The sequence below is a fragment of the Sceloporus undulatus genome, chromosome 1, assembly GCF_019175285.1.
Source record: "Sceloporus undulatus isolate JIND9_A2432 ecotype Alabama chromosome 1, SceUnd_v1.1, whole genome shotgun sequence".
NCBI lineage: Eukaryota > Metazoa > Chordata > Lepidosauria > Squamata > Phrynosomatidae > Sceloporus > Sceloporus undulatus.
In genome coordinates this window covers 112,132,050-112,146,535 of record NC_056522.1, presented here as the reverse complement: position 1 = coordinate 112,146,535, position 14,486 = coordinate 112,132,050, and the positions used below count along the sequence as shown (strand labels likewise).

The following is a 14,486-nucleotide window of genomic DNA, read 5'->3' as shown; positions in this document are numbered from 1 at the left end:
CAAAGTAAATACACAATATACATATAAAGTGCTATATACAATATAATTAAAACACAAATATCAATGTTAAAAACTATTAATAACACTAAAAACAATTTAAAACATACAATTTAAAATTTAATTGTACTATTTTAAATTTTTAGAGCACCCTCTTAAAAGCCCTTTCTTTTAAAATGTTCAGTTTTCAAAGCCAAATGCTAAGGCCAATTCCCATGTTTCTTAACAAATTACCATGCCAGCTGCAGTCTGTTTACCAGTGTATATACTGGGCCAAATCGAACAAAGTTAACATTAGTAAAGAAATCAAAATCAAAAACAAATTAATACGATATTCACTTACCTTAGTATAGTCTATTAAGTTTCCTTTAGCTTGAGCCTTTAAAAGCACAAGAATAAAGGTTAAAAGTTTTTTCACTTCCCAGATATGAATAGTCTGCATTTGTATGAGAATCTTTAAAGGATGGCTTTACCTTTCAAACTAAACAATAGAAAAGAATGGGAACAGGTTTCAGAACCCCACATGGCCTGCCAGGTGTTTTACAAGCCCACTGCTACTGACAGCCTTCTTCAGAAAGTGGAGTCCAAGTAAGATGGTTTAAGTAACAGTTATATTAGTGGACTTCTCTCCTGTGTCTACAAGAAAGTGATTGTGACAGATCTATGGATAGCATAAACATGTCCCTCAGCCCTATGCAGGCATTAAAATTTACTGTTCTATGAGAATGAAGATGCCTCCTCTGATGCTATCCTTGTCTTCCCCCATAAATTGGAGAATGCCAGTAGGCAGTGGGAAGCCAGCTCTTCTTTTTTTTTTTTTAGTACAAAAGGAAAAAAAAAGACTCTACAGCAGCAAATACAACCCTGAAGAATCAGACAGAAATTCCTATCAAGGAACTCAAACTTTCAAGTTTTTCGAAACTCCCAAAAGGGCCAATTCTGAAAGAGTATTGCTTAAGGTTAAACCATCCCTTAAATAAAAACATCACATTCATTAAAATAGACAAGGACATGTATCAGCTGTATTCTGAGTTGTGTTTCCTGCATCATAAATGAACGAGCAGTTTCTTCCCCTGTGCTTTTTTCCTACTCTGACTTTAAAAAGTACAGTGGGGCCTCATTATCCACAGATTTGCCATCTACAGATTTTAATTATCTGCGGATGGAAAGCCTGCATTGTCCCCATTGGCAATATGTGCACAGGGCCATGCCACCATTAGAGACAGACCCAGTATCCCCAGTGGCAGCATGTGCACATAGCCACATCTCCATTAGGGACAATGGGTCTTCACCTGAAGCCCTGTTATCCCTAAGGGCAGTGCGACCGCATGCACATGCCACCACCGAGGACAATGGGATTTGAAGTCCTGCAGATATCTGTATCCATCGGGGGGGGGGGGAGATCTGGAACGGATCCCTCGTGGATATTGAGACCCCACTGAGCTTAGTTGTTGAACAAATAAAACTGTTGTTGAGTGGAACAGAACACTTGCATATTTAAATAAAATTTAATTACATAGTTTAATAAAATTCAATGGAGTCTAGTGTCATGAATAGTGACAAGAAGTTACCATAATTGTGTTAGATTTCAAACACTGAAGTTACATATTGTAATTTCCATTTCTTTCTTCCAACACTTTATTACCACAGAAACTAGATTATAAACACTCACAAAATTGAGAAATTTAAAAATAAATTTGGTGCTGTATGCTGAGTGAAAATAATGAATTATCATAACTAATATTCTTTTCTAGTAGTGACTAGTCAGATCAATATTATATCACAGTTTAATGGGATAGGAAAGTCCAGGGCATGTATGCTTCCATCTTTCTCTGTGCTGACTGTGAGGAGTTTATTTGACTACAGTTTGTTGTTGTTTGAAGCAACGAACTATGATTAATGTTATTTGAATCAAGTCACCTTACTGTTTGTTAATGTGATGTTCACAGTAGTCACTTTATTTCTATATATGGTCATTTCTTACCTCTTTAACCTGCTTAATCCAGGCTTCTCTTCCAATAAACTCCTGGTGTAAGATAACAGGAGCAGAATTTAAATGGAAGGCCACAGAATCATTAGAACTTTCACTAACAAATGGCTGAATGTCGACATTTAGCTGAAAGATAATGGATCAAAACATTGTATTCAATAAAAACCACACTTTACAACAAATTAATCAATGAGAGGAATACGTGGCTGTACAAAGATCATACAAAAAAGTCATACAAAAAGATGTCAACCAAAAAATACCACTCAGAATTTATTAAGCTGTTACTGACTATTTCATCTGGTTCAAATCCATTTAATGTCAGCCAAATATTTGCTGCAATTAGCAAACCTTTTCAAATGCATATTCAGAAATATATTGGCAAGACTAAGAGTGTCTTGTTGAGAGAGAGAGTCCGCATTTATAGACCAGTATACAAATGCCTGAATCATATTAGGTATTCACAACCAGAGCAGACCCACTCAATCAACTGTTGAAGGATGAATTTATACCTACTGTAGATAAATGTGATTGATTCACTGGATGCATAGCATCTAAGGATCAATAATAGTATGTAGGGCCAAAGACTGCTTTCTGTTCCATCCCTTTGCTGGATGAGAGACCACACACTGCTGAGGACAGGTTTTGCTCTCATAAGCAACATAAGCAAGCATTTACAACATCAATGTACGTATATAATCTTGAATAGTTTAGCAATCCACTAGTAGTTTGATACAGAATGACTACTTCAGATATATTTATCTTTTCACATGCAATTGTCTAGTCTGAATCCATATAACTGCATTTCAGTGTTCTAGTTTTTAAAATCATGTGTTATCTATATAAATAAAACAAAAATAAACGATTGACAGTTGTTCGTTATGTGAGTTTTTGAGAAGTCATACCTTACGACTCATAGACATGTGCTTCCCATAATTAAAGGCCATATTCTGGATCTCTTCATCATGTTTTGCCAGTTCCATGGCAGCTTGGCAGCTCTTTGCCAGCAAGGCACTATGGGATAGGAAAACATGTTCTTTCCAAATGGATAGTCCAGTGTCATCTGTGAAACCCTTTCCCTACAAACACATGGAAGGGTATTTTGAATATGATAAAAATCAAGGCAAGACAACATACAACAATGTCATCAGTCTGCTGCCTTCAACTTAGATGTGACTGGTAAAGCACTGAGTGCTATGAGATCAAAATGACTGCAAAATGACTCCAAAAGGTTTGAACAAATTTTAGCTTTTGCACAACACAAATAGTTCTAGCACCCACTACTTATTAAATTTCATTTTTCATTTTTTCCCTTTTCTTTTACAACTCTCTCCCTCTAATTCACAAACTAAACAGTTGATTCCTGTATTTTTTTAATAAGTTGTTATATTTGACCTACCATTCCTACATAGTCAATAACTAATTACCTAACTACTAACTAATATATGTAATTCAATAAACATTTTGCTAAAGAACAACAACAAAATTCCAACTGAATTCAAATATGAGTTTGGAACTCCAATTAAAGTAAAGCAGCTGCAGAAGGAAGGAAAATGGGAGGTTTAAGCACAGCTTAAGCACCCCTTTTCTCTGCTCTTCAGTGAATAAGTAGCCAAAGATTCAAAACATGCCATTACATACACATTTTGGCCTAAATCCAAATGTTAATCTCAAATAGAGTTGACCCTCTGAACTAATAGGAACTTGGTAAGGCAACCCTTACGAAGCTCCTGAAGATTCAATTGTCTACTTTAGTTGGCACTAACAGTTACATCTAGTCTATTAAACAGCCTTAGACAGAGTCACTCATCCAAATTGAGTACACCAGCATATATTCTATGTTTATGTGATTAATGATTAAGGAAAAATGCTGGTTGCCTGACTCTGTCCCTTTGTTTGTTTGCTTGTTTGTTTTTCCAATTTTTTCTTTATTTGTTGTCCTTTCTACGCCAAAGTCTCAATTTGTAACAGAGGGATCTTCGGGGTCGATTTGGGGAAAATGGAATTTGTATATGGATAAGCGATACAAATAAAATAAATTTAAAAAAAATAGACAGTCTCACTCATCTAAATTAGGACTGCCTACTCCAAGATCTCAGGCAGAGGAAAATTGTAGTTCTCCAAGCCCTTAAACTGCAGAGGCCAGAGACTGAACCTGGAACTTTCTCCATGCCAAACATGTGATCAAGTTATAATTCCTCCCCATGAAGAAATCAATAGAACAAGAGAAGTTGTGTAATAAATTTTTTTGTAGAATTCTGTGCAGAATAATTTCTCAGAGCACTTTGCAACATATAAATACAGAAAGACGACTGCACAAAATTATGCAGCAGGGAGGTTACACATTCTTGTTCTTGCATGCCAATAACGACATAGGTAGACTTACATCCCAAGCATCTAGGTATTGTTTAAGGTTTATTATGTTAATATTATGTGCACTGTTCAGAGAAAACATTGTTACTGGGCAATCAAAAACTACTCCTGCTGCTCCTGCTCCTCCATCAATATAATCACTAGCACCAGCACCATTTCTATCCACCTCTCCCCACAAACTAGGTCTCAAGGTGGCTTACAAATTACAATATATACAATACAGTTTAAACATTTTTAAAAATAAACATTAAAATGGAATTAAACCATTGAAAACACTAAAGGCAATTTAAGACATACACTTTTAAACGATAAAAGCAGTTTTAAAAAACAATAAAATAATTATAGTACATCAACTTTTAAAAATTCTTTCTTTAAAAAAACCTTCAGTTCTCAAAAGCTTGTTGGAATAAATAAGTCATTGCCTGTTCAGGGGAGGATGCTAAGGAGCTATTCTAATGTTCCTAGGAAAGGAGTACCAGAGCCTAGGGCAGCCACTATGAAGGCACCATCTTGTGTCCCCATCAGCCTGTCTATGAAGGTGGTAGGTCTGAGATAAGGACCTCTCTGTAGGATTTGAAATATGTCAGTCAGCTTGAATATAAGCTGTATTATGCTTTATAGATCATAAACAGCACTTTGAATCACACCCAGAAACAGATTGGCAGCCAGTGGAGCTGTTGTAACAGGGGAGTAAGTAGTATAGTTCCTTTAATCTGCCCCAGTTAACACTCTGGCTATAGTTTTGCTTTGTTTTTTTGTGGGTTTTTTGGTACCAGCTGAAGTTTTCAAACAGTCTTCAAAGACAGACTCATATAGACCATATAACAGTAATCCAAATGGGATATCACAAAGACATCTGTGGCCAGAACAGGTGTCTCCAGGAATGGATGCAGTTGGCACATTACCTTCAAGTGGGCAAAAGTACTTCTGTTCTCCACAGGAATACTTTTGCCCACTTCAAGGTTGAGTTCACAAGTACATCCAAACTGTCAACCCTACGTCTTCAGAGTGAGTGCAATGCCATCCTAATCTATTTATAAGCTGCCCAAGAAGTACTTTGTCTTGCCTGGAAAAAGCTTCAATTTGTTCTGCCCTTTCCAGTCCATTACTGAACCCAGATACTGAAACAGGCTCCTTGGAATGTGGTAGGAAGGAGAAATCAAGTTAGGTTTCTTCAGTATACTAGTGGCAACACAACCTGAACCTCCAGACTACTGCTACCATAGTTTCATGTAGATGTTGATTAGCATAATAAACAAAACACAGTCATGGGGGATTCCACAGGGTAGCAGTCAAGAAATTGAACATGAACCTCCCAGTACCACTTTCTGAGTTTGCCCTTCCAAGAAGGAAGTCACTGTAAAACAGTGTCTCCAATTCCTAATACATAAATAATCACACATATATATATTAATTGGAATACTCTGGCATAGGTGAATTGACAGCCAACTGCTATGAAAGTTTTTCTGTGCTTTTTAAAACCAAAAATGCTTAAATTATGAGCCAAATATGCCACATTTTAGTTGCCTAAATTTAGTGTAAATACAGTTATTTGGTAGAAAAAACTACATTTCCCATTCTGGCTTTATAAAAAGTGACCAACTTCCAATGTTTTTGATCACCTAAAAGTTAAAGAATCCAAGGCTGTAACTTGAACAAATGGCCGCATTACTAAAATCTCAGGCAAATTTTGTCACTGCCTTCAGGTTAAATAAGGCAGTTTTTTAAAAAAGCAACCCCCACCCCAAAATAATGAAAAAAGTAACTGTAGACAAAGACCATGCCATCTAAAACAATCCAGCCCCTGTGAGTTATTTCAATTAAATTACTCAGAAACAAGTAAGAACTAAATCTGCATGACACCATAATTTTCTAGCAAAGTATTATCTGTCATGAAATTGGTAACAAATGAAATAAAATCCTTTCATTCAGCTCTAATCTTCCTCTCTTGTGACTATTGCCAAGGAGTGCTATGTTGCAAGGGAGAAGATAATATGAGACTGATGGGAAAAGTAGTACAATTCAGCAAAGCCAACCTGCTGAACATTGTATCAAAATTCATTGCTTTCAAATATACCATTTACTTGCAAGAAGGAGAAGAGTGAGGGGAGAGAAACCACACATTTGCCACCATATAAACAGAGAGAGCAAGAAGATCATAACTTCAGTTATAACTCATTTAACAGTCAAATTTACTATAATGACATTTCTTTTGTACATTTCAAATGTTACCAGAATGACAAAAGGGAGACAAAGAAAGAAAATTCAAACAAATCCAATCATTTGGCTACTGCCAATCTATTTAAAATGTGTTTTGTGAGAAACTTGTGACTGAGGACCAAACCTTTTCAGTGAAAATATCAGTTACAAATGCTAAAAGTTTGATGAGCCATAACATGACAACCAGTTCAAAAATGTGATTTAATATTATTTTATTTAAATTCCACTAAATTCTAGCCTACATTAATTTGGACACAAGAAGCATAAGATTACTGGTAGCAAAAAATCTACAAAGGAACCCAACAAGGATGGGTTGAATGGAACTCCCCGGTTTTCAAGTAACACATTCATTTTACACTTCTACTTGGGCCAGATGAGCAAAAATGCTACGTAGGCTTATCAACAGATGTTTTCCTCAAAAGAAGGCATTAGATTTAAGCACAATATAACAACAGAAGAAGATCTATCAAACACTATTTCGTTCTATATAGTTCACTGCAACAAGAATCCTGAATAAGTCTGTAGTATTCGTGCATATCCCTCCCTCATCATGTGAAGCACTGGGTGGGTACTAAATGAGCAGACAGACAAAATATGGCAGCTGTTTTCTCTTGCCTCACCACAGAATGAATGAAGAAAAGAAGGTGGAGGACCCAATGATATCAGGAAAGGTTCTGATCTACCCAACAACACCCTCCCTATTGATACAAGTGCAGAAAACTCGTGAAATATATCTGCCTGTATGTTGCTCATTTCATAGAATCATAGAGTCGTAGAGTTGGAAGAGACCACAAGGGCCATCCAGTCCAACCCCCTGCCATGCAGGAAATCTCAATCAAAGCATCCCCAACAGATGGCCATCCAGCCTCTGCTTAAAGACCTCCAAGGAAGGAGACTCCACTACACTACGAGGGAGTTTGTTCCACTGTCAAACAGCCCTTACTGTCAGGAAGTTCCTCCTAATGTTCAGGTGGAATCTCTTTTCCTGTAGTTTGCATCCATTGCTCTGGGTCCTAGTCTCTGGAGCAGCAGAAAACAAGCTTGTTCCCTCCTCAATATGACATACCTTCCAATATTTAAACAGGGCTATCATATCACCTCTTAACCTTCTTTTCTCCAGGCTAAACATCCCCAGCTCCCTAAGTCGTTCCTCATAGGGCATGGTTTCCAGACCCTTCACCATTTTAGTCACCTTCCTTTGGACACGCTCCATTTTCTCAATGTCCTTTTTGAATTGTGGTGTCCAGAACCGGACATAATATTCCAGGTGGGGCCTGACCAAAGCAGAATACAGTGGCACTATTACTTCTCTTGATCTAGACACTATACTTCTATTGATGCAGCCTAAAATTGCATTGGCCTTTTTAGATGCCGCATCACATTATTGACTCATGTTCAACTTGCGGTCTACTTGGACTCCAAGATCCCTTTCACACGTAGTCTCGTTCAGCCAGGTGTCTCCCATCCTATATCTGTGCATTTCATTTTTTCGCCCTAAGTGCAGTACCTTACATTTCTCTGTGTTGAATTTCATTTTGTTAGCTTTGGCCCAGCTTTCTATTCTATTCAGGTCATTTTGAATTTTGATCCTGTCCTCTGGAGTATTAGCTATTCCTCCTAATTTGGTGTCACCTGAAAATTTGATAAGTATGCCCCCAATTCTGTCCTCCAAATCATTGATAAAGATGTTGAATAGCACTGGGTCCAGGACAGAGCCCTGTGGGACCCCACTGGTCACTTTTCTCCAGGATGAAAAGGAGCCATTATTGAGCACCCTTTGGGTTCGGCCAGTCAACCAATTACAAATCCATGTAACAGTTACCTTGTCTAAGCCACATTTTACAAGCTTGTTTGCAAGAATGTCATGGGAAACCTTATCAAAGGCCTTACTGAAATCAAGATATACTATATGCACAGCATTCCCGTCATCTAACAAGCTGGTAATTTTATCAAAAAAAGAGATTAGATTTGTCTGGCAAGTCTTCGTTCTTTGAAACCCGTGTTGACTTTTTGTGATTATGGCATTGCTTTCTAGATGTTCACAGACTCTCTGTTTAATGATCTGCTCTAGAATCTTTCCTGGTATTGATGTCAGACTAACTGGACGATAATTGCTGTGATCCTCTTTTCCCCCCTTTTTGAAGATGGAGACAACGTTTGCCCTCCTCCAGTCTACTGGGACTTCTGTTCTCCAGTTCTCAAAGATTATTGCCAATAACTTTGAGATTACATTTGCCAGTTCTTTTAATATCCTTGGATGTAGTTCATCTGGTTCTGGAGACTTATATTCATTTAGATTAACAAGGTATTCCTCTACTATCTCTTTACTTATTCTGTGCTGAAATTCCCCTATTCTGTCCTCTGCTCCATTATCCTCAGGTTGAGCACCCTTTTCCTTTTCTGAGAACACAGAGGCAAAGAAGGTGTTGAGTAATTCTTCCTTTTCTTTGTCCTCTGTTAGCATTTTGCCATCATCTCCACACAGTGGCCCTACCATTTCCTTTTTCTTCCTTTTGCTGCAGACATACTGTATCTCCAAAAGCTCTTTTTACTGTTCTTAATCTTTCTAGCAAGCCTGAGTTCATTCTGCACTTTAGCTTTTCTGACATTACCCACACACAGGGTAGCTATTTGTTAGAATTCCCCTTTGGTGATTTCCCCATTTTTTATACGTGTTCCGCTTAAAAGTTAGCTCAGCTGAAAGTTCCTTAGTCATCCATCCTGGTTTCTTGAGACATCTCCCATTTTTCTTCCTCACTGCAACTGTTTGAAACTGTGCCTTCAGTATCTCCCTTTTGAGAAACTCTCATCGTCCTGAACTTCCTTCTCTTTTAGTATTTCTGACCATGGGATCACCCTCAATACTTCTCTAAGTTTACTGAAATCCACCCTCCTAAAGTCTAGAATGCGTGTCTGACTATGCCTGCCTTCTCCTTTCGATTGTATAACAAGCTCCAGGAGAACATGGTCACTTCCATCTAAGGATCCCACCACTTGCACTCCATTAACCAAGTCATTCTTGTTGGTTAGGATCAGATCTAAAATAGCTGATCCCCTTGCTGCCTCTTCTACCTTTTGTAAAATGAAATTGTCTTTGAGGCAAGTGAGGAATTTGCTAGACCCTGAGGATTTGGCTGAGTATGAATTCCAGCAAATATCAGGATAGTTGAAGTCACCCATCACTACGTCTCTCCTTCCTGAGTGTGTAGTCATCTGTTCTAGAAAGGTGTCATCAAATTCCTCCATCTGACTGGGAGGTCTGTAGTAGATTCCCACCATAACATCCTTGTTGTTTCCCTCCCCTTTAATTTTTATCCAGATGCTCTCCACCTGGCTTCCAGTACTGATGTCTTGTATCTTTTCACTGGTGTAAATATCTCTGACATATAGTGCTATTCCCCCTCCTTTCCTATTTGGCCTATTTCTCTTTAAAAGGTTATACCCCTCTATTTCTATATTCCAGTTATGAGACTCATTCCACCAGGTTTTAGTAATGCCTATTATATCATATTTGCTTTGTTGTACTAGGAGTTTGAGTTCATCTTGCTTATTTCCCTTGCTCTGTGCATTAGTGTAGAGACATTGCAGACTATGGATCTTCTTTACTTGCTGCCTGTGCAAATTATTTTGCCTCCCACTGTTGGGTCCTTGCACTATTTGTCTTGTTTCCTCTATGTCAGTTTGACTATTTTCTCCATCGCTTTCGCCTTCCATAATATTGTCTCCCTCCCCCACAGAACTCAGTTTAAAGCCCTCATGATCAAATTCTTGAGACTGTTGGCAAAAACATTTCTTCCAACTGGCGTGAGATGCACATACTCCTCAGCAGGGAAACTGTGGCATATCTCTCTCTCTGTTTGTCCATCTAGGAGTTCAGTGCTGGATGTTGTAAAAATGGATCTCTCTCCCTCCATAACTGTCATCTTTCGGCCGTTGAGGGAGAGAGCAGGCCGGCCCAGCGTCATCAGGGGCTGGCCTGAAGATACAGTGTATCTTAATTGTAGATTTTTCTTGTACTGTTATATAATTTTCTTGTACACCGCTATGATCTATTTGGAATAGCGGTTTATAAATAAAACATATTATTATTATTATTATTATCCTTTGCAAGGACCCCTTAATATAGGAATTTGAAATACGTTCTTTAGATTTAATGAAATTATCACCACAGTCAGCCCTTAGAATATGTGGGGGTTCCATACTGGACCCTTCCATGTATGTAAAAAACCACAAGACTCATTGAGCATTCAGTACCCATTGAGTGCTTCACATGATGAGGGACATGCATGAATACTAGAGACTTATACAAGACTCTTACTGATGGGAATTGTATAGAATGAAGTAGTGTTTTGTAGATCTTCACCTATAATTATGGCCAATCAAGTCCTGTAATTTTCAATGGCTGCAGCCATGTGCATGTGCAGCCACTGGGGTAATAGGGCCTGCCGATTGCAGATGCTTGGATGTGGGTGGATTGTACTAATAATTACTCCTACGTTAAGCATTGACACAAATCCTTCATTAAAATTTGGTTTAATTATATATATAATTCTGAGCATGAGTGGTGACAGGGGGATTTGAATAAAGTGGTGAATGACAGTTGATGCAGCTGAAGTAATTCGTTAGAAAGAAGAATGGTGTGACTAAAGTGAGGATTACGGTTGAGAAAGTCAGTCAGCTAGGTTTAGGACAATGTGCCTATGACAGCAGGAAAAATAAATTGCATACTATTTCACATAGGTACCTTGAGAGTATCTAGGAGATTCCCACAGTTGGTGGCCACAGTAGTAGGACAGGAAGAAGTCCTTACATTGGTAACAGAGGGGAAACCCTCACTCTTGGTGGTAACTGAAATTTGTGGAAATCTTCACATTTGATGGCAGCAGGTATTTAGGTAGAGAATCACACCTGGTGGAAAACTGGTGGGTTGCTAAACCCCTACAGTGGCCCATCCATTCCCTCCAGTATTCTTGGACTGCAACACACTTCATTCCCCTATACTGGCTATGCTAGCCAGGACTGATTAGAGTTGTAGGGCTACACATTCACACATTTCCCAACCCATGACACATTTAAAATAGAAATGTAAGGATGTCCCTCCCCCACCTCTACAAGTTCAACTTGGAAACTATGATCACATTCAAAATGGCACTTCAGAGCATTTCTCAAGTATTATCAAACTTTAGATTCTATTTCAAATTTTAAATGAAATATCCTCCCGATCTTGACTCATTTGTAGCTACCAGGGCAGATTACAAAATGTTGACAATGTAATGGAAACAAAACAAGTTTCTAAGATATAATTTAAAATATGTACATTTAAGACTGAACCACATGGTTGCATTCTGGACTTAACCTTGGAACTATGGTGTAGGATCTGGAAATGGAGCACACTAGCTATCTCCTGCAAATTCTGCCTGAACCTTCCATACCCCAAATCAGCACTACATGACTACTGGTAAACCTAAGTAAAAGAAACAGTTCTAATCTCATTTGGAGAACTCAGACTAAAACCTACAGGCTGATTCTGATCTGTACTCCTAGCTAAACCTATCTGTAAATCATCTGCAGTAGTTGGCTAAAATATTTGGATATCCCAACTTCTTGAGCTTCATTAATTCAACTGAACTAGTGAATTTATCCCAATGAAATATGTAGCCAATGAACTCAAATGAAAATACATTATTCCTTTTCTTACCACCCACTGGGCTACAAAAACAAAACAAAACCCCAGAAGACAAAATAATTATTTGAATTAAATGCATGAACTACTATAAACTAACGTTTCTCAAGTCAAAAAATGTTCTAGATGTGTTGCAGTACATTTTAATTTTGATACACCACAATTCATTCCACCCTGTCACACAGACTACTTGGCACTGCAAACAGCAGTTAAATCTAAGTTAGAACAATGCACAGACTTTAAAAATTGCAATTTGGAGCACTCACTGTTTCAGCTATAAGTGAGATGATTCAACAATCCTTATTTTCCCATCTGTGTAGGAAAGAAGCCAGTAAAATTATGAGTCTTCAACAGCAACACAGTTACCCTGTAAGCATCTTGCATGTGATTGATGTCTCACTTAGCAGATGTCTTACTGCTTGTTGAACATGACAGGACATATTTTATTGGTCTATTAATACATGCCTTTGATGTCTGTGATGAAAAAGGGTTAGAATAAATGGGCCTGTAAAACAAACCCTGGAGTACCTTAACACTTTTATTTTACTTAAATTTCAGAACAAACACGTTTAAATAAAGAAAGGAATCTGCCCTTCTACAGCAGAACACATCTAAAGGAGATGAATAAGCATTGTTTTCTCTTTATTACAATGTAATTTAGGGATAGATTTACTTTCTATTGTGTCTGTCTCTTACCATGCAATCTTTCCTGCATTCCCTTCCAGTCTACCACAGAAACACATTATGAAATTCTAGCCTTGTCTGAAAGGCTTTGCACTATAAAGATAACTTGAAGGGAGCATCTTATTTACACTTTCAGAAAGTCATGTATTCTTCCTAGCTGATCTGAGAAAAGTTGGTGTTTAAAGAATCATTCCTACATAAGAACCTCTAATTTCTTAACTTAATTGGGGTGGGGAGCACTGTAGTTTCCTTATTAGTGAAGGGATATATTAATCTCTATGGTGAATTGGGCATTGAGATACTGAGTACTCTATATCTCATTTATATATTTATTCACTAAGAACTCTGAAAAAACCTTGGTTGAAAGCTCCAATTTGCAGGTCCTCACAGTACGATTACACTGGGTGTTAGTGTTAAAAATGCAGAAATACCACAGCTCCACATTTGTGTCCATCTTATGGATCTTATAGATTTAGGGCTATCATTCTCATCTGGGGCTTGAGTGACAAGATAATTTCAAAGAAAAAACATGAGATAGCAATGGTCACAGCTTCATGCAAGACCACATGCTTTTCATGCAGAAAGTTCAAGCTTCAACCATCTCCTTGTAAGGCTTCAAAAGGTTCCTGTCTGAAACTATACTGTGGACACAATATTAAGCCAGACAGACCAACACTCTAAGTATAAAGCACACTGAGGGATAGATTATCAATAGTTCAGTTGCTGCAATTGTTGCAAGTTCCTCACTGGCTAGTGGCCCAGAGCTGAAGGCCAAATGTTTCGCTGGATTCTTCCTCTTACTTAGTCACTTCCTGAATCACGCAACTCTTCCACTCGTGGCTCAAGGACTGCTGAGAATGCCCACTGTTCCAACTGGCCCAAACCCATGAGAGGAAACACAACTGAACTCTATTTACATAATCTGAGAACTAGTACAGATAACCAGACAGTCTATAATGCAGCTATTACTGTACAAGCAGTAGAACAGAATGAATGCATTTCCCCCTGCAAAATCTTTACACATATACAACATGTCAGGGAAAGGATGAAGAACTTCATAAGGCAAAATGTTCAACATATGATCCCTGTACCTATTCTCTGAAATGGCACAGCCCAGTAACTGCAACATCAAATAGGCTTCTGTTTTAGTGTAGACTAACTCAGTTTAAAAAGAAAAAAAGGGAGAGAATGAATTTGAGAACATACCCTTGAATACAGCTTTGTGAAAGGCTCAGACTTACCTCTGCTAAATCTGAATTTTCATAATATATTCCTTGTACTAAATCACCAATGGCACTTGACATGATCTCTACAACCTGAAAGAAAAAGAGCAGTTTTAAGTGGGATGATTAATTACAGATCTGCTAGAGTGCTCTAAACTAAAAGAGCAGAAGGAGGCATTAATAAAGAGGAATCTTTGTACTGGAGCCTCAAGCATATTATTTCTTCTTCCTACCATATTTCAATTTAATTTAAACAATATTAATGTAATGCCCCATTTTTCCTTTTTTAAAAAAGCATAAATGACATCAGCTGCTAGGT

The 14,486-nt window shown here is 37.9% G+C and overlaps 1 protein-coding gene across 2 annotated transcripts in view; it reads right to left on the bottom strand.

Moving 5' to 3' along the window:
* PDSS2 (decaprenyl diphosphate synthase subunit 2) overlaps positions 1–14,486 on the bottom strand; it is a 130,829-nt gene that overhangs the window by 15,327 nt on the left and 101,016 nt on the right. For both annotated transcript variants that reach the window (XM_042443006.1, XM_042443014.1), the window contains 4 exons: positions 14,186–14,260; positions 2,890–3,063; positions 1,982–2,113; positions 341–376 (listed from right to left, as the gene is read on the bottom strand). In XM_042443006.1, coding sequence (XP_042298940.1) covers positions 341–376; positions 1,982–2,113; positions 2,890–3,063; positions 14,186–14,260 — 417 coding nt within the window. The remainder of the gene's footprint in view (positions 1–340; positions 377–1,981; positions 2,114–2,889; positions 3,064–14,185; positions 14,261–14,486) is intronic.